This window comes from Bubalus kerabau, chromosome 10 (genome assembly GCF_029407905.1).
Source record: "Bubalus kerabau isolate K-KA32 ecotype Philippines breed swamp buffalo chromosome 10, PCC_UOA_SB_1v2, whole genome shotgun sequence".
Taxonomy (NCBI): domain Eukaryota; kingdom Metazoa; phylum Chordata; class Mammalia; order Artiodactyla; family Bovidae; genus Bubalus; species Bubalus kerabau.
The window spans coordinates 53,111,950-53,138,556 of record NC_073633.1 but is presented as its reverse complement, the minus strand read 5'-3'; the positions used below and the strand labels follow the sequence as shown (position 1 = coordinate 53,138,556).

General features: G+C 37.3%; 1 protein-coding gene across 1 annotated transcript in view; it reads right to left on the bottom strand.

Moving 5' to 3' along the window:
- Positions 1-26,607, bottom strand: part of VPS13C (vacuolar protein sorting 13 homolog C) — a 183,005-nt gene that overhangs the window by 24,153 nt on the left and 132,245 nt on the right. Inside the window, exons 55-69 of the mRNA XM_055537746.1 lie at positions 26,257-26,521; positions 25,484-25,644; positions 24,074-24,195; positions 23,271-23,565; positions 21,268-21,657; positions 19,755-19,859; positions 18,895-19,059; positions 15,770-15,898; positions 15,364-15,497; positions 13,208-13,334; positions 7,070-7,305; positions 4,770-4,911; positions 3,481-3,621; positions 197-278; positions 16-85 (exon numbers count right to left, since the gene is read on the bottom strand). Of these exons, the coding sequence (XP_055393721.1) occupies positions 16-85; positions 197-278; positions 3,481-3,621; positions 4,770-4,911; positions 7,070-7,305; positions 13,208-13,334; positions 15,364-15,497; positions 15,770-15,898; positions 18,895-19,059; positions 19,755-19,859; positions 21,268-21,657; positions 23,271-23,565; positions 24,074-24,195; positions 25,484-25,644; positions 26,257-26,521 (2,564 nt within the window). The remainder of the gene's footprint in view (positions 1-15; positions 86-196; positions 279-3,480; positions 3,622-4,769; positions 4,912-7,069; positions 7,306-13,207; positions 13,335-15,363; positions 15,498-15,769; positions 15,899-18,894; positions 19,060-19,754; positions 19,860-21,267; positions 21,658-23,270; positions 23,566-24,073; positions 24,196-25,483; positions 25,645-26,256; positions 26,522-26,607) is intronic.

Genomic DNA, 26,607 nt, shown 5'->3' with positions numbered 1-26,607 from the left:
GGTATCTTTACTTACTTGAACTGTAAGACTTTACTGTACTCATTAAATCTTGTGATGATACTCACATCAATGAAAGGTTTGGGCTCTAAAAGGAAGAAAGAAAACAGGAAAAAGGCAATCAAGCTTTCTAGTAGGTCAAAATGATATCTATTCAACTTTTATATATAGGGTATATCTCAACTTAATTTTTTCTTACCTGAGTCCAAAGCAATAGATTTTGGAGGGGCCACAGGATGAAATACAACAGGGAACACTGTACCTGGTAACTGACTATCAACCTAAAGAAAAGAAAACTGATTCAGCCGTACTTTATTTAAACTTTTGTTTCAGAGATGTATTACAGAAGATGCCACTAATTACATCATAAATAATATCTGTATTTGTATGTGCTGCTATTAAAAGTTTCACTTTAAATCTAAATTTCTTATATATCTCACCAAGGGCAAGTTTCCACACGCAGGAATACATAAACACTCGCATATTTGCACTAGAACTGTGGAGCATGAACACCATTGATGGAAATATTTGTATCAATGGATCATGTGAGATTTCAACTATCTATAATTTAAATAAAAATGTAAGTGAATACTACGTATGAAATTACAGGTTAGGTATTAAGAGAAAGAGAACAAAAATGTCCTAAAAAGTAGTAATCCGTAGTTAAAAACAAGAGATGGAGGCAGGCAGGCAGGGAGAAAGCAAACAAACCGTTTGATAAAAACAGCCTCCAATAAAGCCCTAATCATTCCCATATAGAAAAATAAAAGAAAATCTTAATTTGGGATTTGATGACAAATTTAAAGCAATATTAAAAATAACAATTTGTGTAAGAAAACATATGACAAAATTAAAGTCTCAGTGGTCATTTAGCCTTGGATAATTAGTATGGTGAATCACAGGATATGTGGAAGAAGAATAACTTATAAACAAAAAGAAAGATATCAACTCTGATATATGATTTTTGTTGTTGTTCAGTTGCTAAGTCACGTCCAACTCTTTTCAATGCCATAGACTGTAGCACACCAGACTTCCCTGTCCTTCACCATCTCCCAGAGCTTGCTCAAACTCATGTCCATCAAGACAGTGATGCCATCCAACCATCTCATCCTCCGTCGTCCCCTTTTCCTCCTGTCTTCAATCTTTCCCAGTATCAGGGTCTTTTCCAAAGAGTCAGCTCTTTGCATCAGGTGGCCAAAGTGCTGGAGCTTCAGCTTCACCATCAGTCCTTTCAATGAATATTCAGGGTTGATTTCCTTTAGGATTGACTGGTTTGATCTCCTTGAAGTCTCTCAAGAGTCTTCTCCAACACCCCAGTTCAGTACCATCAGTTCTTTAGCGCTCAGCTTCCTTTATAGTCCAACTGTCACATCCATACATGATTACTGGAAAAACCATAGCTTTGACTATATGGACCTTTATCAGTAAAGTAATGTCTCTGCTTTTTAATATGCTGTCTCAGTTTGTCATAGATTTTCTTCCAAGGAGCAAGCGTCTTTTAATTTCAGGGCTGTTGTCACCATCTACAGTGATTTTGGAGCCCAAGAAAATAAAGGCTGTTACTGTTTCCATTGTTTCCCCATCTATTTGCCATGAAGTGATGGGACCAGATGCCATGTCAGTTTCCTGAATGCTGACTTTTAAGCCAGCTTTTATACTCTCCTCTTTCACCATTGTCAAGAGGCTCCTTAGTTTCTCTTTGCTTTCTGCCATAAGAGTTGTGCCATCTGCATATCTGAGGTTATTGATATTTCTCCCGGCAATCTGGATTCCAGCTTGTGCTTCATCCAGCTCGGCACTTCACATGACGTACTCTGCATATAACTTAAATAAACAGGGTGACAATATATAGCCTTGACATACTCCTTTCCCAATTTGGAACCAGTCCATTGTACCGGTTCAAACTGTTGCTTCTTGACCTGCATACGGATTTCTCAGGAGGTAGGTCAAATGGTCTGGTATTTCCATCTCTTTCAGAATTTTCCACATTTTGTTGTTATCCACACAGTCAAAGGCTTTGGCGTAGTCAATAAAGCAGAAGTAGATGTTTTTCTAGAATTCTCTTGCTTTTTCCATGATCGAACGGATGTTGGCAATTTAATCTCTGGTTCCTCTGCCTTTTCTAAATCCAGCTTGAACATCTGGGAGTTCTGGGTTCATGTACTGTTGAAGCCTGGCTTGGAGAATTTTGAGCATTATTCTGCTACCATGTGAAATTAGTGCAGTAGTTTGAGCATTCTTTGGCATTTCCCTTCTTTGGGATTGGAATGAAAACTGACCTTTTCCAGTCCTGTGGCCACTGCTGAGTTTTCTAACTTTGCTGGCATACTGAGTGGAGCACTTTCACAGCATTATCTTTCAGGACTTGAAACAGCTCAAATGGAATTCCATCACCTCCACTAGTTTTGTTCGTAGTGATGCTCCCTAAGACCCAGTTGACTTTGGAATCCAGGATGTCTGGCTCTAGGTGAGTGATCAGACCATCATGGTTATCTGGGTCATGGAGATCTTTTTTGTATAGTTCTGTATATTCTTGTATTCCACCTTTTCTTAATATCTTCTGCTTCTGTTGGGTCCATACCATTTCTGTCCTTTACTGTGCCCATCTTTGCATGAAATGTTCCCTTCAGTTCAGTTCAGTCGCTCAGTCCTGTCCAACTCTTTGCGACTCCATGGACTGCAGCAAGCCAAGCCTCCCTGTCCATCACCAACTCCAAGCGCTTACTCAAACTCATGTCCATTGAGTCAGTGATGCCATCCAACCATCTCATCCTCTGTTGTCCCCTTCTCCTCCCACCTCCAATCTTTCCCAGCATCAGGGTCTTTTCAAATTAGTCAGTTCTTCGCATCAGGTGGACAAAGTATTGGAGTTTCAGCTTCAGCATCATTCCTTCCAATGAATATTCAGGATTGATTTCCTTTAGGATGGAAAGGTTTGATCTCCTTGCAGTCTAAGGGACTCTCAAGAGTCTTCTCCAACACCACAGTTCAAAAGCATCAATTCTTCAGTGCTCAGCTTTCTTTATAGTCCAACTCTCACATCCATACATGACTACTGGAAAAACCATAGCTTTGACTAGACGGATCTTTGTTCCCTTGATATCTCTAATTTTCTTGAAGAGATCTCTAGTCTTTCCCATTCTGTTGTTTTCCTCTGTATTTTTCCATTGTTCATTTAGGAAAGCTTTCTTATCTCTCCTTGCTATTCTTTGGAATTCTACATTCAGTTGGGTATAGCTTTCCTTTTCTCCTTTGCCTTTTGCTTCACTTCTCAGCTATCTGTAAGGGCTCCTCAGACAACCATTTGGCCTTTTTGCATTTCTTTTTCTTGGGTATGGTTTTGTACACCGCCTCCTCCACCGCCTCCATCCATCATTCTTCAGGCACTCTGTCTATCAGATCTAATCCCTTGACAGAACCTTGTGAAAAAATAAAACTCAGACCCAAGATTCCAAAAATGATTGAACAGGATGACAATGTTACCTGAAGCCAATACAATCTGGCCCTTAAACTTCTTTGGTGAGGGGATTGCTTATATTCAACTTGAATTCCTGATAAAAAATGTCGCCTTATAGAGCACCGAGAAGGGAGGCGCATTTCCATTGGGTCCTTGCCAAAATTCACCTGAGAAAAAAGCAGATGTGCTTGTGATGAACTGGTATTAGCAATGTAGACCATTTTAAATATCCACTTACTCACAAACTGAAAAAGAAAAATATTCATTTCTACATCTAATCAAAAGATCCACCTTAAGATGATCTACAGCTGAGATGTTTGAAGCAGAATCATCACATAACTAAGGTTATGTGGAAAATATATTTTCAGTGATATGAACTGTACTTAAAGAACATAAGCCATGTTTTTTATTTTTTTAAAAACCTCAAAGAGTGAGTGTGTGATAGTCACTCAGTTGAATACAACTCTTTGCGACCCCATGGACTGTAGCCTGCCAGGCTCCTCTGTCCATGGAACTCTCCAGGAAGGAATACTGGAGTGGGTTACCATTTCCTTCTCCAAAAAACCTCAACAGTAATGAATAATTCCAGATAACATTTATGCTTTGTTTTAACAAAGTTAAACAGTGAATAGTCAATAGCTTACTTATGTCTGACACGACCTGAATAGTGTTCTTTCATTTTAGCATGACCAACATTTATAAGGATGAGGGTGGGGGTGGGAAGCAGGTATGGTGATAATGCAAATGCAACCACCAGAGACAAAGAGTAACACACACTGCATGCCTGAAACTTCAGTCAAGCTTCTGGGCTCTTCCTGAAGCAAAAGTGACTTTCGGTTTTAACAATGTAGGGCCCTGTGTAGAGCACATGTTTATTTGTGGACATCTACTCATGTCCTAAAACAATTTACATTTAATGAATTTAATTGGGCAACTTTTTTTATAGGGTTTTCATCACTGAGATACACATTTCTGCACAGCCTAAGCAATATATTGATATCATTCAGAATAGAAGTTTCAATAAGTAATGTTGATTTCTCCATAATTTTCCTAAAAACAAGTTACATGAAACTATCTGCTTTGCAAATAGAGGAAATTATACAAATGCAGATAAGAAACATATTTAAATAATGTTTTACAGTATATGATAAACAGTATATTTTAATTTAATATGTGCTAATAAATTTTTAGTCATACTAATGCTACTAACAAATTAGTTTCTGCATACATATATTTACTTGGATAGCGAAATTTTATTTACTACTGCCACTGGCAACATAATACATAAATAAGAAAAAAAACAAATTTGGTATACCTCAAAATTATCATCTAGTTTAATCCAGCCAAGGTCTCTTGATTCTAGGTATTTCTTATAGGACTTTTCCAATGAAATTATTTGCTTTTGACTAAATGGCTTCCACTTCTGTTTTGGTTTCATCTCCCAAACAACACCAGAACTAAAATAATTCACAAAGAAAATTAATTAAAATAAATGCATAATTTAGGTTGTGGAATTTTCACTCAACTCCAAATTGTCACACTGTCAACTCCTATGAAAATCACATTTATGCAAGAGATTTTAAACACCAAAATATATCTACGTTTTATATAAAAGTGCATAAGGAAAAGAGGCAGGAGATATGTTTTTGTATCACACACTGACATCAATGAACTATGGAATTGGCAAAATTTTTTCATATGGGGATATTTTAGGCAAAAACCCATCAAGATGGAAGACCTAAATATCAAACATAAAACTATAACATTCCTAGATATAACACAGTAGAAAATCTAAGTGACCTTGGGTTTGGCAGTGACTTTTACAATACATCACTAAAAGCACAATCCATGAAAGAAAAATAGATGTGGGACTTTCCTGAAATTGAAAACTTCTGCTCTGTGAAAGACATTGTTAAAAGAATGGAAAGGCTGGGAGAAAATATTTGTAAAACATACATCTGATAAAAGACTGATATGGTAAGTCCCCTACATACAAACCTTTAAGTTTCAAACTTGCAAAGATATGAACAGGTGTCCACATGTCCCATCCCATAAGTTAGTTTACGTGTCTGCTGCACACTGTCACATGTGTGCATACAAGCGGCTGTGCTTTTGAGTACTTTACTGTGTAGTACTGTATAGAGTACAGTATCTCTATGTCAAGCCCAGGATGCCCAGAAGCAAACATAAAAGCAGTGGTGATGCAGCTGGTACACAAGAAATGCCAGACGCTGTACTGTACTACTGTACTTCTCAAGGTACTATACTGTAAGATTAAAGATATTTTATTTTTTTGTTGTATTATTTGTGTGAAAAGTATTATAAACCTAGGGGTTGCAAAGAGTCGGACACAACTGAGCGACTTCACTTTCACTTTTCACTTTCATGCATTGGAGAAGGAAATGGCAACCCACTCCAGTGTTCTTGCCTGGAGAATCCCAGGGACGGGGGAGCCTGGTGGGCTGCCATCTATGGGGTCGCACAGAGTCAGACACAACTGAAGCGACTTAGCGACAGTACAGTACTATATAGCTAACTGTGTTAGTTGGGTACCTAAGCTAACTTTGTTGGACTTAAGAACAAATTGGATTTATGAACATGATCTTGGAACAGAACTTGTTTGTATGCAGGGGACTTACTGTACCCAAAGCATGCAAAGAACTCTTAAAACACAACAATAGCAAAAAATATTAAATTGGGCAAAAGATCCGAACTTCATCAAATGAGGTTCAATGACAAAAAAGCATATGAAAAGATGTTCACCATCATATGTAATTAGGTAACTGCAAATTAAAACAAACAGAGATCACTACAAATCTATTACATTTGTAGTGATCTGACAATACTAAATGCTGGCAAGGATGTGGAACAACAGGAATCTCTCATTCATTCGTGGCATGGTTACCAAATGGTGAGCCGCTTCTAACAAAATTAAACTGCCAGGTGCTGCACAAAGAGCATTTTTGAACTTCACCAAACACATTATTATCCGTAGACCCTATACTGGTTATACCTGATAATTATTTCCCTCAACAGCCTCCAAAGAAGAATGAGTCTTTTACCACAGTCAGTGTGATTGAAAACCAAAATAGATAAATTCAAATATTTTCCTTATATAAGTATAAGCAGAATCAGAGAAAAGAACTGGTTCCATCATTATTAAAATGTTCTAAACAACCATCCAATAAACCATGTACCCAGGTTAAAATACTGCCTCTGTGAAACTTTTTTCCAATTTATGTGATTCAGTGTTCTTGGCTTCCCCAACCCACACCAGTTTCTCCAGCCTCTACAGCACCACAGAACATGTTCACACTTCTTTGTAGCTTTTCTTTTAGTGTTTTTGTAATTCATTTAAAAAATACATACAAACAATAAGGGAAGAAAAAACCTCTTCTCCCACCAACTAATGAATGTTGTCATAAGGGCCAAGACATGATTTTATCTTAGGGGCTTTTCAACTAGCAGTGAAAGCAGCTGTTCAGTAAGCTTTGCTGAAAGGTATGTACAGTACATCAAATTCAAAACAGGTATTTGTCTACTCTCATCAAACTTGCTATTATGAACTTAATGCCTTTTAAAGATTTCTGATACCTTATCTTTCTTCTCCCATACCTGGTTATCCCAATATATGAAACTTCCTGCTTGGTTTCATTGTTAACCAGTGAAAGCCCAAGACTACGGAGAGAAAAAGTTATTTCGTGATTGGCCTGCTCCATTTCTTCTGCCTGCAGAGCTTTGGAAACCAAGGCAACATCATCAGTGAAAAGCAAGACTCTCTGGCGCCCATCGAGAAATGATACCCAGTGTATCTGCATGTTTGCATCATAGGCAAACTGTCCACATTCATCCTGTGGGAAAGAGAGACTTCATATTAAAACCACAAACAGTAAGCTTTTATTACATAAGGTTGAACTGCAGTAGCTAAGAAAGCATGACTATCAATCAGAAAACCATCAAAATAACATAAATTAATTAAAGTTATAATGTGTTTTGAAACATCCTCACCAATTTTTTCAAACAGTAACAGATCAATAGTGCTTATTTTTTTTAAATCTTAGTTTAAGTTACCTAGTTTGGCACCCCACTCAAGTACTCTTGCCTGGAAAATCCCATGGATGGAGGAGCCTGGTAGGCTGCAGTCCATGGGGTCGCTAAGAGTCGGACACGACTGAGCGACTTCACTTTCACTTTTCACTTTCATGCCTTGGAGAAGGAAATGGCAACCCACTCCAGTGTTCTTTCTTGCCTGGAGAATCCCAGGGACGGGGAAGTCTGGTGACCTGCCGTCTATGGGGTCTCACAGAGTCGGACACGACTGAAGCGACTTAGCAGCAGCAGCAGTTAGGCTCAAAGGGTACTCAGCAGGAATAAGAATCTCCTTCAAAGGCACCAATGGCATAAGATGCTTACTTGTCTCCCAGATGGAGAACAGAATGGTTTAAAACTTTACTGGAAATGTAATATCAGGTAAAATTAGGTTTTAATACTTTATAATGCTGCAAGTATTTATATAAATCACACTGTTAAATAGTCAAACTATGGTGATCAGTTTGTATTAACTTTCATTAAGAAGAGCCTTCTTGGCTGGCAGTCTTTTATAGCATTTAAAAATATTAGGCTTGATTTGGTGCGTGTCTTCAGAGATTTAAATAATGATTTTTTTTCATTCTGGACTTAACATAAATAAAACAACAGTTCATTTCAACAGGCAGTATAAGCATCTAACATGTGCTTTTCATTTCATGCTTTCTTGGGATGCAAAAGCCAAAAACAAAGGATGTCACCAAAAGCACAGAAATGATTGGTATTTGCTGTTCTCTGAAACTGATCTACAGCTTTTAACATATATCAAAGTAGATGGCCCAATTTTTTTACTCTAACATGATTAAGTTTTATAAATGTTTCAGAGATACCTACTAAATAAAGAAGGTGAATTTTCTCCTTGTAAACTACAAGATTTGATATGCATCTTGGTTCAATCTTAGTTATTATTCAAATGCTATTTGTTTTCAATCTATTGTATCTGTTAAAAATTAAATAAGATATATTTTAAAATATCCCCAGGCAACAATGTTTCAGTTGACTTCCAACATTTCGGTTACACATTTTGATGCAATATTATTCACTGCATGAAGGTTTATGGCTATCATGCCTTCTTTGTCACATTATCATATTCTATTTAATGATTTTTGCTTTGAATCATAGTTAAATTGTTTTTTTACTTTTGTTTACTTGTTAAATCTTTATCATCTCTTCATGCTTTTAACTTTCTGTGCAGTTAAAGCAGATCTCATGTAAATAGCATCTGGTTATAAACTACTTTTGAGCTTAATCTGAATGTGATCTTTTAATAGGAGAATTTAAACCATTTTCATTTATTGACATGCTTGATGGGAAGCATGGTTTAGTGGGAAAAGTCCAGGGACTATGAAGTCAAGATCTGGTTTTGAATTCTAACCATCAGTTCTAAGTTATAAACATAAGAATTTATGATACTATATAATAAGCATTAACATATGATATATTCAACAAAATGTACTGACATTTGCCACTTACTATATACTTCCTTAGGCTTCCTTCTTTTACTCTAAGAGCAAATTTTTCTTTATTTTCATTTTCTCAATTTTCTTTTTATTTTCTTTTATTACTCACTTTGCTTCTATTAATTGGTATCCTTTTAAAAAAAAAGTCATCTTTGATCTATATTTCTGTAATTAAAATTTAGGATTAAATGGTGTTAAACATATTCTGTTCAGAACATACTATTTCCCTGCTCCCCCTTTCATTTTATTTTGTTGTCTTTGTCTTTTATTTCACCAACTTTCTTCTATCATAGCTGTCATATGTATATAACTTTGGGAATCTTAGGCAAACATTCTGAAAATTTTCTCTGGTCCTTCTGTGGTAAAAAAAATTTTCAGAAGTGTGATCAGCTTCTGAATCTTTAGGATCAGGCTACAGTTTTCTCCTGAACTATTTTGTCGTAAACTCCATGTTTGTTTGTTTGTTTCCTGTTTATTCACACTTAAACATCCGCTGGATCACTGAAAAAGCAAGAGTTCCAGAAAAACATCTATTTCTGCTTTATTGACTATGCCAAAGCCTTTGACTGTGTGGATCACAAGAAACTGTGGAAAATTCTGAAAGAGATGGGAATACCAGACCACCTGACCTGTCTCTTAAGAAACCTGTATGCAATGAACATTGGGGTACTCGTGTCTCTTTCCCTTCTGGTTTTCTCAGTGTGTATGCCCAGCAGTGGGATTGCTGGATCATAAGGCCCAATGTTCATCGCAGCACTGTTTATAATAGCCAGGACATGGAAGCAACCTAGATGTCCATCAGCAGACGAATGGATAAGAAAGCTGTGGTACATATACACAATGGAGTATTACTCAGCCATTAAAAAGAATACATTTGAATCAGTTCTAATGAGGTGGATGAAACTGGAGCCTATTATACAGAGTGAAGTAAGCCAGAAAGAAAAACACCAATACAGTATACTAACGCACATATATGGAATTTAGAAAGATGGTAACAATAACCCTGTGTATGAGACAGCAAAAGAGACACTGATGTATAGAACAGTCTTATGGACTCTGTGGGAGAGGGAGAGGGTGGGAAGATTTGGGAGAATGGCATTGAAACATGTAAAATATCATGTATGAAATGAGTTGCCAGTCCAGGTTCGATGCACGATACTGGATGCTTGGGGCTGGTGCACTGGGACGACCCAGAGGGATGGAATGGGGAGGGAGGAGGGAGGAGGGTTCAGGATGGGGAACATATGTAAACCTGTGGCGGATTCATTTTGATATTTGGCAAATCTAATACAGTTATGTAAAGTTTAAAAATAAAATAAAATTAAAAAAAAAAAAAAAAAAAAAAAGAAACCTGTATGCAGGTCAGGAAGCAACAGTTAGAACTGGACATGGAACAACAGACTGGTTCCAAATAGGAAAAGGAGGCTGTATATTGTCACCCTGCTTATTTAACTTATATGCAGAGTACATCATGAGAAACACTGGGCTGCAGGAAGCACAAGCTGAAATCAAGATTGCCAGGAGAAACATCAATAACCTCAGATATGCAAATAACAGCACTCTTATGACAGAAAGTGAAGAGGAACTAAAAAGCCTCTTGTTGAAAGTTAAAGAGGAGAGTGAAAAAGTTGGCTTAAAGCTCAACATTCAGAAAACTAAGATTGGGGAGAGAGGAGGGTTCAGGATGGGGAACACAGGTATACCTATGGCGGATTCATTTCGATATTTGGCAAAACTAATACAATATTGTAAAGTTTAAAAATAAAATAAAAAAAAAAAAAAGAAAACTAAGATCATGGCATCTGGTGCCATCACTTCATGGGAAATAGATGGGGAAACAGTGGAAACAGTGACAGACTATTTTTTTGAGCTCCAAAATCACTGCAGATGGTGGTTGCAGCCATGAAATTAAAAGACGCTTACTCCTTGAAAGGAAAGTTATGACCAACCTAGACAGCATATTAAAAAGCAGAGACATTACTTTGCCAACAAAGGTCCGTCTAGTCAACGCTATGGTTTTTCCAGTGGTCATGTATGGATGTGAGAGTTGGACTGTGAAGAAGGCTGAGCACCGAAGAATTGATGCTTTTGAAGTGTGGTGTTGGAGAAGACTCTTGAGAGTCCCCTGGACTGCAAGGAGATCCAACCAGTCCATCCTAAAGGAGACCAGTCCTGGGTGTTCATTGGAAGGACTGATGCTGAAGCTGAAACTCCAATCCTTTGGCCACCTCATGCAAAGAGCTGACTCACTGGAAAAGACCCTGATGCTGGGAGGGATTGGGGACAGGAGGAGAAGGGGACGACAGAGGATGAGATGGCTGGACGGCATCACCAACTCGAGGGACATGAGTTTGAGTAAACTCCGGGAGTTGGTGATGGACAGGGCAGCTGGCGTGCTGCGATTCATGGGGTCACAAAGAGTTGGACACGACTGAGCGACTGAACTGAACTGAACTGAATGAGGAAAGTGCTTTACAGTACTGTGTGGATTTTCTTTGAATTCCCTTTTCATGTACACCTGAGCATCAGCAGAATTCCCTTCTCAGATCAGCCAGGAAATGGCTAACTGTCTTGTTTCTAGCTTAATTTTCATAACCTGGCAGATCACCAGTTGACTAAGGCACAATAATCTATTTCTTACTGTCTGGTTTTCTAACACCGAATAGAACAGAAACATTTAAAACCACAAGCCTGTGAATACACTACTGCCAGGATTCTTTATGATTTTGCCTTAATTTATAGACCTTGACATAGTCTTTCAGGATGGCGATACCGTTCTTTCTCCAGTATCTGTGTACTGCCTTATGGGAGTTGTGGTTGCTGAGGAGCATGAAATGTGAGGAGAAAGAAAATAATACCAGCATAGTACAGGGACCCCTGGTCAAGTTAGCATGTCTCTGAGCCAGAGACCTCATTGTAACAGGGAACTTAAGCTCCTCTACCACTTACCACTTGAGGGTTTCTGTTGTAAAAAGTAAAGCAGGCAACAGAGCTCCATCAAATTGTCATGGCAAAAATCACTCCAAGGATCTCATAACCATCAGTCTGATTTTTCAAAAGTCTATCTCTTTTATGGGTATTTCAGAGAGAATATAGGAGAGGATAATTCAGTCACTCTTGGCCAATTACTATTTTAAATAACCAAGAAAGCTTTTATGACAACTGGCATTATCAGACAGTGGAATATGACACTGTAAGAACTTTTCAGCATAGAATATAATCCTACAGAAACTAGGTACCACTCGTGGAGGACCCGTGTCTATATTGGAGGAAGGGTGGCAGATGAATTCTTTTACTTTTATAAGTATTCATTTATTTGGCTGCACTGGTTCTTAGCTGTGGCATGTGAGATCTCAGTCTTTGTTGTGGCATGTGAGATCTTTAGTTAAGGCATGTGAACTCTTACTGTAGCATGTGGGATCTAGTTCTCTGACCAGGGATCAAGCCCGAGCACCCTGCATGGAGACCATGGAGTCTTAGCCACTAGACCACCAGGGAAGTTCCTGGCAGATGAATTCTTAAGCCCTTCTCAAAGTCTAAGTGTCTAGGTAATAACATGTTTAATTAATTTAGCTACCTAAATAGTATTTCCATAAGTAATTCATTATATTTCTTATATGGATAATTTACTACTGTCATACTCCTTTAATTAAAAAACCGTATGGCTTTGATAGGGAAAACTTGCCTTAAAAAATCTTACAGCTAACAGTGGTATACAAAATTAACCTGTTTTTCACTTAGCCTCAAAACTCCTTCCTTATAAAAAAAAGTAAATAAAAAAGTACTGGTCTTAGGCAAGCTGAAACAGATGCAAATAAAGTATTTTGACTGATCTAGGACAAAATATTGGTGTGAACTATTTACCAACTAAAGCCCCAAAGCAACTTATTTTGAAAATACTTGCAATTCATTTTTAGTTCAATAAAGAAAAAGATGACAGTGTGAAGCTAACTTGTCTACTTCCTTTGTGATCAGGCACTTCCCTGGTGGCTCAAACAATAAAGAATCTGCTACACTGCAGGAGGCCTGGGTTGGGAAGATCCCCTGGAGGAAGGCATGGCAACCCACTCCAGTTTTCTTCCCTGGAGAATCCCCATGGACAGAGGAGCCTGGCAGGTTACAGTCAATAGGGTCGCAAAGAGTCGGACACGACTGAGCGACTAAGCACAGCACACTTCATATGATACCCATTCACATCAGATGATACCTTTAACAGATCATGTTCCCCAACATTTTCCGCATAACTCCATTTAAGCTTTCTGGTACCAGTGGGATCTTCCCAGGCAAAGAGTCGAACTTGTCTTGGCAGCAATACCATTTCTTCCTTTGATCCGCTGAAACACAAGCGACAGAGGGAAGGTTAAAACACCCTGGCCTTGAGAAACGTAGACCTGTGGTTTATCGAGGAGGGGACTGGCACAAACATGGTATAAAACTGCCTTTGTTAATAAAACACGACTGTGCCTAAAAATGAGTACCCTAAAATGTCCAAATACCTAATGATTTTGAAGCTTGAGGGAAAAGAACATTGCTCTTTCTGAAGCTGCAGTATACTCTGAACTGATCCAGATAAGATGGGACTAACAAAATTCATGAAGGTAAACAGACTGGTACCTCAGAATTCATCTACAGAAAAGGTTGTGAATAGTAAACTTTTTAGGAGCAGAGAACTTTACTTGGTACTCAAATTTGAGATTTTAATCAAAAGCAATGCATAAGAAGTACGAGTCTCAGAAGAGAAAACAACAGGTGTGCTCCACTGCTGCTCCAAGCGTGGTCTCCGGGCCAGCAGCACTAGCGTCACCGCGGGCCTTGCTGCAAAGTGCAATATTCTGGGGCCCACCTAAAACCAACTAACTCAGAACCTGCATTTTTACAGGATTTCTAGGAGTTCTTAATACTGATATTTAAGTTTAAGGAGTACTGGTCTAGATAATACAAGAAACTTTGCAGAGAACTAAAATAAAACAAAAAGTAACCCATTTAGGGTTTAATCTATACTTTCAAATCTCTCAGCAGATTCAAGCCATGAGAGTTAAGAATACGTTAAATCTGGAAAGCATTAATTTTAAAAAATTTATTTATCTATCTTTGGCTGTGCTGGGTCTTCACTGCTGTCTGAGGGCTTTCTCCAGTTGCAGTGAGTAGCGGATACTCTGCTGTAGTGTGCGGCCTTACTGTGGTGGCTTCTCTTGTTGTGGAGTTCAGGCTCTAGAGCGCTTGGGCTTCAGTAGTGGTAGCCCGTGGTCTCACCAGTTGCGGAACATGGGCTCTGTTGCTCTGAGGCATGAGGGATCTTTCCAGACCAGGGATCGAACCCATGTCTCCTGCATAGGCAGGCGGACTCTTAACCTCTGGATGACCAGGGAAGTCCCAGCAAGGCATTGTTTTTTATATATTTATATGCGTGTGTGTGTGTATACATATATATAATGGGTATTATTATTTTATATTATATATACATACATAAAAATAATGCCGTGAAGATTTATAATAATAATTCTTTACAAATATATTATTACATATTTTAAGAATCTAAAGCTCCCTGTTTAATGGCATCACCCAAGCTAAACAACAGCACACACAAGGACAACAAAATTCCTGTCAGTCTGTACTACAATACATTCAATATCACTATTTAATCTTCCACGTAAATCTGTCTTCAGCCCTTTGCCCTCCTGTTTAATATTCTACTATCCAACCAAAAAAACACGATTTATAGAGAGAAGTTCACTGAGCATCACGAGACCACAAAAGAATGGTACTGCTTAAACAAGTTCACAGTTCCTTGTATCCAATTCTGAAATGTAAAAAGCTTCAAAATTCCAAATATTCTTCTCTTAAGTTTGGTGTCCAAACTCATGTGGCAGCAAAACTTGATCTGAACTGATGGGAAACTATTAATACTTTCATTTATCTCACTTCTTATGAATGTTTACACGTTTTGCTGCAGGAATACTCATGTGTTGGTTACAGAGTACTGCTTCAGAACTTGCTAGGGCTATTAGCAATACACATCCCTATTACCTTTCTAAAATCTGAAAACACATGGAAGGTGAAACACATCTAGATCCAAGTATTTCCTAGAAGGAACTGTAGATCAGTGGGCTTCCCTGGTGGCTCAGCTGGTAAAGAATCTGCCTGCGACTGCAGGAGACACACAAGACCCAGGTTCGATCGCTGAGTCAGGAAGATCCCCTACAGAAAGAAATGGCTACCCACTCCAGTATTCTTGTCTCAGAAATCCCAAGGACAGAGGAGCTGGCAGGCTACAGTCCATGGGGTTGCAAGAGTTGAACACAACTTAGCAACTAAACCACCGAAAACAAATCATATTTTCTAAGAACCCTTTTTATTTCATACCTCTGTTTATATGTGAGGATGTTCCATGGTGTGTGGTTTATTATTAGGGCAGGTGCACATCCCTCATGGTAGTCAGAAAAGCTGATGACAGTTGAATGCGGAGCAGTATCTACATCCACCAAGATACCCCCATTCTATTGCAGAAAAAAGGAGTATGTCTGAAGCATTGGTTTAAACTGCACATTACATTTAGAATTTCAATCATTCATACAGATATTAAAAAGCCTGTTTTCTTAAATTCCTACAGAAAATCACATTGGCTCTGATCTCTTACAAACATATGTACAGCATTATATATTGTTAGAGTTAGCATATCTTCAATTAATTATCAGCACGTCTTAATAAAATATTGTAAAGCAAACTTTAAATATCAAAGATATTTTATTTTAAAAACAGGAAAACGTACCAGATCTTCCAAGCTCAATAAAGTGCCATTATCCTGTTGGTTATAAAAGAATGGCCTGGATGATCCCTCACAGCTCACCACTCTCACACAAAGTTTGCCTGAAAATTTCTCAGGCCAAAATGGAAGGTTCTGAAAATATGAAAGTCAAATATCAGTCTTAAAACAATACTATGGTAAGTAAAACAGTGGCTAATAAAGTTTTAAATTCTAATTCAGATCATAACTCAATTATCACTGTTTCTTAAAATAGCTCCTTTACATTTCATATTGAGATTATTGACAAAATAATGATTATTTATGAAGCCTAAGAAACTCCATCAGAAGAATAGATGTATTAGTCTTTTCATACTTACAGAATAATTACAATATGAGGAACTGAAGTGCTATTAGGAACATCTCAAATATCTTAAATATTTAAAAATTATAATCTTAATATTTGCTTTTATGAATTGCACTATTAATTCTTTCAGAGTATCTTGTCCTAGATAAACCACAAGGCAACTGAAGGCAGAGGACCTTGCTGGCATTCCTGACACTATCCCCTTATAGCTGTCTGATCTTAATCTTGACCTTTTTGAGCCTCAGTTTTCTATCTGTAAAACTGAGATTTTAGTTCATAAAACAAAAGTTCCTCACCCATGACAGAATACTGGGTAAAAGCTATTTTGGAAAAGAGTACTACTACTATCAAACTCACATCAAAGACAAAAAGATAAGGAACACGTATTTGTTGCCAAGTCTATGGAGATCATTCTAAGTGCCTTGGAAAGCCCATGCCTCTTAGAGGTCTAACTTTGTATTGTAAGTGGAGTCCCTCCTCTTAAACTTTTTGCCAAGCAATTTTAAAGATAATTTTAGAATTCTTTTTAGATGTAAAGAAAAACAGTCCTATCCTTAAGTCAGCTGGTTTGGTTGAAAACTCAGGCAAATTCAAGCAGTAATGCTTGTCGGTGCACCTGTCCCCTCCCCAACTTTCCTTATTCTCTTCACTTCACCTCTTGTTGAGTCTGCAAAATTTTGCAAAGTTTTGTTCAAATACCAGCCCTTCTATGAAACATTTGCTTTTGATCTAGGCCACAATGATTTCAATCTCCAATAACCTTACTGACCTAAAAAAAAAAAAACCCTGAGATTCAATTTCCTTCTCTGTAAAGTAAGGTGGTTGAATTTTGGGGATTTTTTCCAAGGAAACTTCCAGTTCATCTATTCAGAGATCCTATAACCACCTATCAGTCAGTTCAGTTCAGTCGTTCAGTTGTGTTAGACTCTTTGTAGACTCCATGGACTGCAGCACACCAGGCTTCCCTGTCCATCACCAACTCCTGCAGCTTGCTCAACTCATGTCCATTGAGCTGGTGATGCTATCCAACCATCTCATCCTCTGTTGTCCCCTACACCTCCTGTCTTCAATAGTTTCCAGCATCAGGGTCTTTTCCAATGAGTCAATTCTTCGCATCAGGTAGCCAAACTATTGGAGCTTCAGCTTCAGCATCAGTCCTTCTAATGAATATTCAGGACTGATTTCCTTTAGGACTGACTGGTTGGATCTCCTTGAAGTCCAAGGGACTCTCAAGAGTCTTCTCCAACACTACAGTTCAAAAACATCAATTCTTTGGCACTCAGCTTTCTTCACAGTCCAACTCTCACATTCATACATGACCACTGGAAAACCCAAAGCCTTGACTAGATGGACCTTTGTTGGCAAAGTAATGTCTCTGCTTTTGAATATGCTATCTAGGTTGGTCATAACTTTCCTTCCAAGGAGTAAGCGTCTTTTAATTTCATGGCTGCAATCACCATCTGCAGTCACTTTGTATCCCCCCAAAATAAAGTTTGTCACTGTTTCCATTGTTTCCCCATCTATTTGCCATGAAGTGATGGGACCGGATGCCATGATCTTCGTTTTTGGAATGCTGAGTTTTAAGCCAACTTTTTCACTCTCCTCTTTCACTTTCATCAGGAGGCTCTTTAGTTTTTCTTCGCTTTCTGCCATAAGGATGGTGTCATTTGCGTATCTGAGGATACTGATATTTCTCCTGGCAATCTTGATTCCAGCTTGTGCTTCATCCAGCCTGGCGTTTCACATGAGGTACTCTGCATAGAAGTTAAGTAGGCAGGGTGACGATATACAGCCTTGATGCACTCCTTTCCCAATCTGGAAACAGTCTGTTGTTCCATGTCCGCTTCTAACTGTTGCTTCATCAAGTGGGCCTTAGGAAGCATCACTAGGAACAAAGCTAGTGGAGGTGATGGAATTCTAGTAGAGCTATTTCAAATCCTAAAAGATGATGCTGTGAAAGTGCTATACTCAATATGCCAGCAAATTTGGAAAACTCAGCAGTGGCCACAGGACTGGAATAGGTCAGTTTTCATTCCAACCTCAAAGAAAGGCCATGCCAAAGAATGTTCAAACTACCATACAACTGAACTCATCTCACACGCTAGCAAAGTAATGCTAAAATTTCTCCAAGCAAGCTTCAACAGTACATGAACCATGAACTTCCAGACGTTCAAGGTGGATTTAGAAAAGGCATAGGAACCAGAGATCAAATTGCCAACATCTGCTGGATTATCAAAAAAGCAAGACAGTTGCAGAAAAACATCTACTTCTGCTTCACTGACTATGCCAAAGCCTTTGACTATGTGAATCACAACAAACTGTGGAAAATTATTTAAGAGATGGGAGTACCAGACCACATAACCTGCCTCCAGTAGCTTGCCATATATTATCTTCTTCTCTATGTATTAATTTAAGAGAGTCTTAAGCCTTCCAAGATTGGATGCTTCTTGAATATAAAGACATTATCTTGACTACTGACAGAATAGTACATTATTTATATGTACATTTTACAGTACATATCCACATTTATACACATAGGAAGAACCATAAAATGAGTGTTAACAGTCTAGACTAGACTAGTGATAAATATTAGAAACAATTCTTTCTTCTTTTTAACATATGCTTATAGTATGAAAGGGAAGTCTTTCTAAGCTGGCTGTCATAAATTTTAACACACAAATATGGTAGCAAAATGATTATGACAGAGAGATATATAATTCTTATTTACATGTCGATATTTACTTGTACATTTTCGGAGCCAATTATATTAAAGGAAAATTATTACCTCTGAAGAAGCAATGTAGTTCCATTTATTAGTCGGCGGTGAGCCATCAGATGCAATCTCACCAACTTCCAGTTCTAATGATGACTTGTTCTCAATGGTATAAAAGGGAGTCAAAGTGACTATTCGTGTAAGATTAAAACTGCTCATTTTGATGCTGACACCAACCTGTGGAAAGGAAACAAACAAGTTTATCATTTCCCAGTACTTTACACACCTTGAAACACACACAGCTATTCACTCACAGTCTTCTTCAAGTATTTTAAAATAGGATTTCTTAAAAAAATAAAGTAACTAAAAAGAACCATATTCCATGACTATCTTCTCACTAAGAAGAAAAATTTCAGTTCCTTAGTCTGGGACCAGCAGAAACCAATTCAAGAAATATCAATCAGTAATTTAACAAATGATGACTCGTAGTAACATTCCAAAATAAATTGTTTTAAAATCAGTGTACAGTTTCCTTTGCTGCTTTATTCTCTCTGCTATCAATAAAATGAAATAAAAATTTTAAAGAGGTAATAAAACAAGTGAACTAGTATCAGATTATTCAAATTGTTGCAGTGAAATTTAAGATTTAAGACTTTTTGGCAGGGAGTGGTATGGATGTGGATTCTAGTAATTCTGAATACTTACCAAATTCCTTCCTTAAATGTATTCAAATCACTGTCTTAAACTTTGACAAATTTAGGCTGTGCTTTGATACTAACTGTACTAGAAATAAGTAGACAGACATAACGTAATAGTAGACATCCTCCATGTAATACTTTGAATTCACATTTCTATACCCCTGAGGATTTCCAGCTTATTTAGTGAAGAAAATGTGAGTGAAATCAGAGGTAAATAAGCAAGCAAAACCTTACCAGGTATTCCATGTTGTTGGCAGGACACTTCACACATCCGTAACTTCCCACTGTATCCAATGAAAAGCCATTGGACCACGAACTAGTTGAAATTTTTAACTGTACCTACACCAGAGAACACAGACAATCATATAAGAAATCTAAAACACTGTACTAATTTTATTTGATGGATAGGTGCTAGACCACTAGAAATGTATTTAATAACATGAGACAAAGAAAAGTATTATCAAAGGCATGCTGCACATGGGTAAGAGAACCACAGGAACTCTAGGGGACAATACAATAAAAGCAGAGCTCTAAAGTTCCCTTTGCATTCACCTCTGCGATGAGTATGATGAATTTAAAGACGTGTACCAATGAGACCTTCTGTTACTTAGGAAGGAATTAAAATGTAAAGTGATATTTTCCAGTGTTAGGTTTTTTATATAGAGCTAATGAATTCTTAAACTTTTAGCACACACAGGAAATTTATGCTTTTATTATTCAGCAAACAATGAAAAGTGTTTTGATAAGCAGAATGGAAGACACAATACCTGTCCTCAATAAGCTTCCAACTAAACAGAGACAGGAAATACACACTAATAATTATAATGCAAGACAATGTGATAACAGCCACATAAGAGGGATAAAATCCTATCAAACTGACAGGATAAAAAGCTTACTTATGGCTATGGGAAAAGGTAAAGTTTTACAGAAGAGATCTAATTCTCCTCCTGTATTAACCTCCATCTACCCAGCAGATGATAAAAACCTGAGTACAACCAAAGGTCAGACACACAAACAGGTACAATATCAAGCATTAATCAACACTTTATGACAGAGGTTCTCAAAGTATGGTCTCAGGCCCTATTCAGACCTACTGAACTGCACTATGGGGGCTTGGCTCAGCAGTCTGTTTTCAAAGCTCTCTAGGTGACTCTGTTACACACTGAGATTGAGACTGAGAAGCACTGCTCTAATAGAACATGCATGGGATATCTAGCTCTGCTTTAGATGATCAGAAAATCTTTCACACATGTCAGGCTGGAGCAGAATGTCAAAGCATGAACAGTAATAACGAGAAAACAAGAAGCAGGCAGGGAAAGCGTAGGGCAAAAGACATTCTAAGCAAGTGCAGCTACACAAAAGCAATATCAAGATGTGAGTTTGCAAAGGAAAGAAGCAACCAGAGCAAAAATGATCAGATCAGGCCTTAGGCTTTGTTTTTCTCTCGAAGGCCCGCCTTAATCCTTCATACATATGAGGCTCAGTTAAAATAAACCAAATTCAACTGCTCTCTCTTTTGAAATGCCATTGCATCACCGGTAACCTACATAAAGTCAAGCTTTCCACTTGACACTATGTCAAGAACAGAACTAATTCTAGGGGCACTGGAGAAAAAGACACCTCAGCTTTGGGACACTATTGTTGTTAGTTCATAATACCCCAATTAATCATGTATTCCTTAAAAGTAGTCTTGGATCTAATGCATACCAGTGACACTGAACAATTTGTTTTATTGACAAAAACGCACCTTATTTTTACTAAAAATGTTCTTCTTCTTGAAAGAGAATAAAACAATATCCCTAAAATCAGCTGGATGTTTCACATGCGTATCTTCTGCACGATACTGGAGAACCCGAGAAGTCTTGTTGATTAGCCAGTAGGGACTGAAAATGGAGAGCTCCATCTGGCTGCCAATTCGCTTGACATGTATCGACAGGTCAACTGTCAACGTTTCTGCGGAGTCAGAAGAAAAACACACAAGGAAGAATTCGGGAAGGGTATTGCATATACGGAAATGTCCATTCCAGTTTTTGCCCTGATATTTCACCAGAACTAATTCCATTATTTCTCCACTGATTCGCGAATGTAGAACATTGCTTGTACTGCCTTCGGTCAGCTCATGAGTTTCTGCTGTTCCCTAAAAACAAACAAAAACTAAATTTGCTTACCAATTAAAAAAAATCTCTGCAATAACTTCCCTATCTTATACAAATACTAAATTACCTACCAGATTCACATTAACTGAGAACTCTTCAAGGTACCATCTTTACATATTATGAATATCCAACAACTACTAAGGACTAAAAAGAAAACACTGTAACATAGCCAAAGGCAGAAGCTGTCATTCAGCTATCATCGGGCCAATGGCTGTTAGTTTTGAGAAAAACTCAGACCCATGTCAAGAATCTAAGGCTGGATTCAAGAACACTGGCAATTTCCATTAAGAGATATGTCATTACACGAGCCACATAACAGCCTGTGCTTCAGCTTCATCCTTTATTCACATTCTACACTTAATGGTTCTCATACAAATATAAAAGGAAAGTGATGTCAAACTATTCTGACAAGCTATCTAAGGTGGAACCTACTTTAAAAATGAGTAATGGCAATATAATAAACTAGGCTTCCTTACCAACAGCTTCTCTTGTATAAATACTACTTGAAAATGAAAGTGAAGTAGCTCAGTTGTGTCCAACTCTTTGCAACCCCATGGACTATAGCCTGCCAGGTTCCTCCACCCATGGGATTTTTTTCAGGCAAGAATACTGGAGTTGGTTGCCATTTCCTTCTCCAAGGGATCTTCCTGACCCAGGGATCAAACCTGGGTCTCCTGTGCTGCAGGCAGACTCTTAAATATCTGGGCAAGAGCTTACTAAATAAATACTACCTAGGTCATCTAATTAATTTTAGTCTCCACAAGTCAAGGGTGGCTTCCTGTCACATAAAGAAAATCAATTTAGGTTCCAAATACTATTCAGATTTTTGTATTTTGAAATGTTGTGGCATGAACAAATTTAAAAGCATATACTATACTTCATTACTAGAAAATGTTCCCTAATACTTCTTAGGACAGACCGTAATTATTTTTTGGTTCATCTTGAACCAAATAATCATCACTTTAAAATAAATCTGAACTAAATAATCATCACTTTAAAAAACTTTAACTTCATAATAAATTAAGATGAAGTATTTTCTCACTGGTGCTCTTCTGTACTTTAGCTAAGAGAACTGCACTTAGATAATAAAGAGATGATTATAATTATTAATTTATAGCAGATGCAGCAGAGTTCAGTGGTGAAGAACAAGGAATCACATTGCTTCGGTTCAAATCTCAGTTCTACCATTTGTTAGATGCAGGATTCTGAGCCTGTCACTTAACCCCTCTGTGACTCAGTTTCCTCATGTGTAAAATGGGTCAAATAGTAGCAACTTCTTGGGGAAGTTATTGTTTGGACTAAATAATGCATGTAAAAATACATGAACTAGTGGCTGGCACAAAGTAGATGCTATACCAATTTTTGCTATTATTATTACTATTAAAGCATTACAAGTATGTGATGTAAAACACTGACCTCAACAAAAATACCATTAAAAAGAAAAAGAATTCACTCCATGCAGTAATAAAAGTCAAACAAAATGCAAAACAGGGGGCATATATGTATACTTGTGGCTGATGCATGTTGATGTATGGCAGAAACCAATACAATATTGTAAAGCAAATAGAATTTTAAAAAAATGCAAAAGACATACCTCAAGTAAGTATCTTAGAGAATATGGGAGAAAATTTCGCAAGGTGACAGTAGGGTAAAGGTGAATGATGTAAGCGGGATCCCAGTCTTCCGCCTGTGTACTTATATAGCTCAATTCATCAGGCACAGCAACTGTGTTGACTATGAGAGGTAAGAAGTTCATTTCTGTTGACGGACACTGCAGCATGCATCTGACTTCTTTGCTCCGATGAAGCTCTTCCTTCCAGGAAATATAAGTGGTGGATTCTTTGTACTGATGCTCTAAGATACCAGCTGGCTGAATGAACAACTGACATCTAAAGGAAAAAACAGAGTGGGAAAAAATTTTTTACTGAGAACTTAAGAAAAAGAATTCAATTGACTCTTCTTGATGACTCTACAAGACAAGTACTCTTATTCCTATTTCTATAGATAAGAAAAACAAAGCTAAGAAAAGTTAAGAAACTTGCCCAAAGTCACACAGCTGACTCACAGAGGCACCTTCTGAGAAAAACTACTCTGTAAAAAATGACAACTAAAAAAAAAGTTAATTTCAAATACAAAGACAATCTAATAAGCCTTATAAAATTCTGAAACATCAAATACACAAATGAAAAAGTTTCATTTGGCAAATTCAATAATAATTAAATATAATTCTCCATATGTCTTAAAATTGGATTTTATAGATCTTTAGATAGTAAGAATTATTGTTATTGTAGAATACAGATGTTTTACTTTTTTCCCAGAATACAGTTGCTAATTCACAGAATTAAAAATATACATAATGAATCTTTCATAGTTTAATATATTCAAGGAAGTATCTACCTATATGAATCTAAAGGAACATGGAACTCCTCTTCAGGTCTGGCTATTCCAATGCGCTCCAACAGCTTCACATTCTTAACATATTTATAGATGATGAAAGCAATAGAAAAATGGTTTTTAATCTGTTGGACAAAAAACATACAAGTTGTTTAAAAAGATGTAGACATTCAAAAAGAAAACTGTGAGCTGCACACAATTACATTTAGATCTAAAAAACTGCAAGCCCAAAATTGGAAGATACTTTTATGGTAATTGAAAACTTTTACTTATTTAAGTGCTATATATCTGAAATTTGCTGTTAAATGGAAGCTAAGAATTATTACGATAGTCACATGTTCACATATTACATACTGAATTTTAGTATACATTATAATCTTTCAAATATGTATTAATCTTTGAAGACTTCAGCCATAATATTTTCTTCATTATAACCTTTTCTCAAAGTACTATATGACTAAACACAAAAGGATAGCAAAGGAAAAATGAGGTAAACAAATATGGTATAGTTCTTCCTTAACTTCAATGTAATATGCTGCTGCTGCTAAGTCGCTTCAGTCATGTCTGACTTTGTACAACCCCATTGAAGGTAGCCCACCAGGCTCCCCCGTCCCTGGGATTCTTCAGGCAAGAACACTGGAGTGGGTTGTCATTTCCTTCTCCAATGCATGAAAGTGAAAAGTGAAAGTGAAGTCGCTCAGTCGTGTCTGACTCTTAGCGACCCCATGGACTGCAGCCCACCAGGCTCCTCCATCCATGGGATTTTCCAGGCAAGAGTATTGGAGTGGGGTGCCATTGCCTTCTCCGTAATGTAATACAGGTAGGACCTAATAGCAAACTGAGAGATAACAAGGACCAGAACTTGAAATCCTTTCATTTTCATCTAATTTTCTAGGTAAGAAGAAATGTTCTTTTGCTGACCATATGCTGAAATCTGTTATAACACACAGAAAAAGAAAAATTAATAGTCTTAAAAGTGAAAAAAATATTTATACAGGTTAACATGCTAAATTATTTTTTCTGGGGAGATCATTCCAATATTCCTTCACACATACTTGAAAAATGCAATACAAAGAGAACGGAATGTAATCTTATTTGACCACCAGCTATTACTACAATACTCCTCAGTTTTGAATCTTCCAAGGAATAGACAAAACGTTTCATTAATTTTAAACCCAGGAGACAACAATAATCGACTTTAAACTAACAAGAGCATTTTATGAGATATTTAAAATGAAGAATGTTACAAAAGTAAGTTGGACAGGAAACAGCAGCCAATTTAAACTATTATTCATTTCTGAAAATCAGTAATGACCTATAATAAAATGAAGTTTTATTACATTCCCATGGTCAGCCAAGTGATTTAGTATTTCTTGATATACTAAAAGGAACACAATTCACTTAATGCATTACCTGGAGAGGAGAACGAACAGTAATTACTTTATTCCCTTCAGTTGCGTCAATTTGTACCACGAGTGAGTCAAAATGACTGGTATTAGGATTCCATACATTATACAGCTGCCGTCCAGGTCTGGCAATTGGGACTTGGGTTACTTCTGTATATCCATGAGGTGCTAAGGCAGAGCATTCCAAATACTAATTTACGCAAACTTTTATAAGACAGGATCAACAGCAACACCTCAAAATAACAACAAGCGTATTCTTCCTCATGACTAGAAATGATGACTACACAAAATTCTTGTCTAAGACACAGGAGCTAACAAAGAAAGGAAACTCTTTATTGTTATAACATTTTCTGACCCAAAACGATTTCTCCTGAGGTGGAGGTTTTGTGTGTATTAAAACAAACAAGACCCAGTTCGTTCCTTACTTTCCCAACTCTAAAAAACAATAAAAATCATCTTGTTTTCTGAAATGGTGATAATTACTGTCAACATTCTGAGACATCTGAATGTAGTTACTTTCACTCCTCACTGAACTCCCGTCCTTTCTGAAGCATATGGCATACTGCACTATTTAAGCGTATAGAGATAATTTAGCTCTTTAAGGTAATTTTTAAATTAATCAAGTTTAATTTTCTCAAGCTTAGAGAAAGAAAACAAAAGTTTGTCAACTGTTTCAAGCCTTTAGAAATCTGCAGCAAAATATTTTTCCATATTTTACCAAAAATAAGCTGATACCAGTACTTCTAAAGATGCCCTTAAAAATAAAATAATACAGCATACCAAAGGTCAAAGAGAAGAGGGAGCTCTCTTGACGGCTGAGTATAGACAGTTTCCCTTGACGTGAAGGTTCCATAGTGGCATATTCCAATTCCAGAATCTGACCAGCATCAACATCACACACATCACTTTTCTCAGGGCAGCCCATCACTCTGAGATTATGATTGGGCTGCACCTTAATGGGAACACCTACAGAATTCGTTACTGTAAAAGGAGCCCTGTCTTTTAAAGAGTAATCAAAAGTAGAAGCAGTGCCCTCTGAAAAACCCTGAAAAAGAACACAACATCACAATTAAATATTTGCAAACTACAAGTTTTTTTAAAAAACTAAATTATGACTATATAATTTTTAGA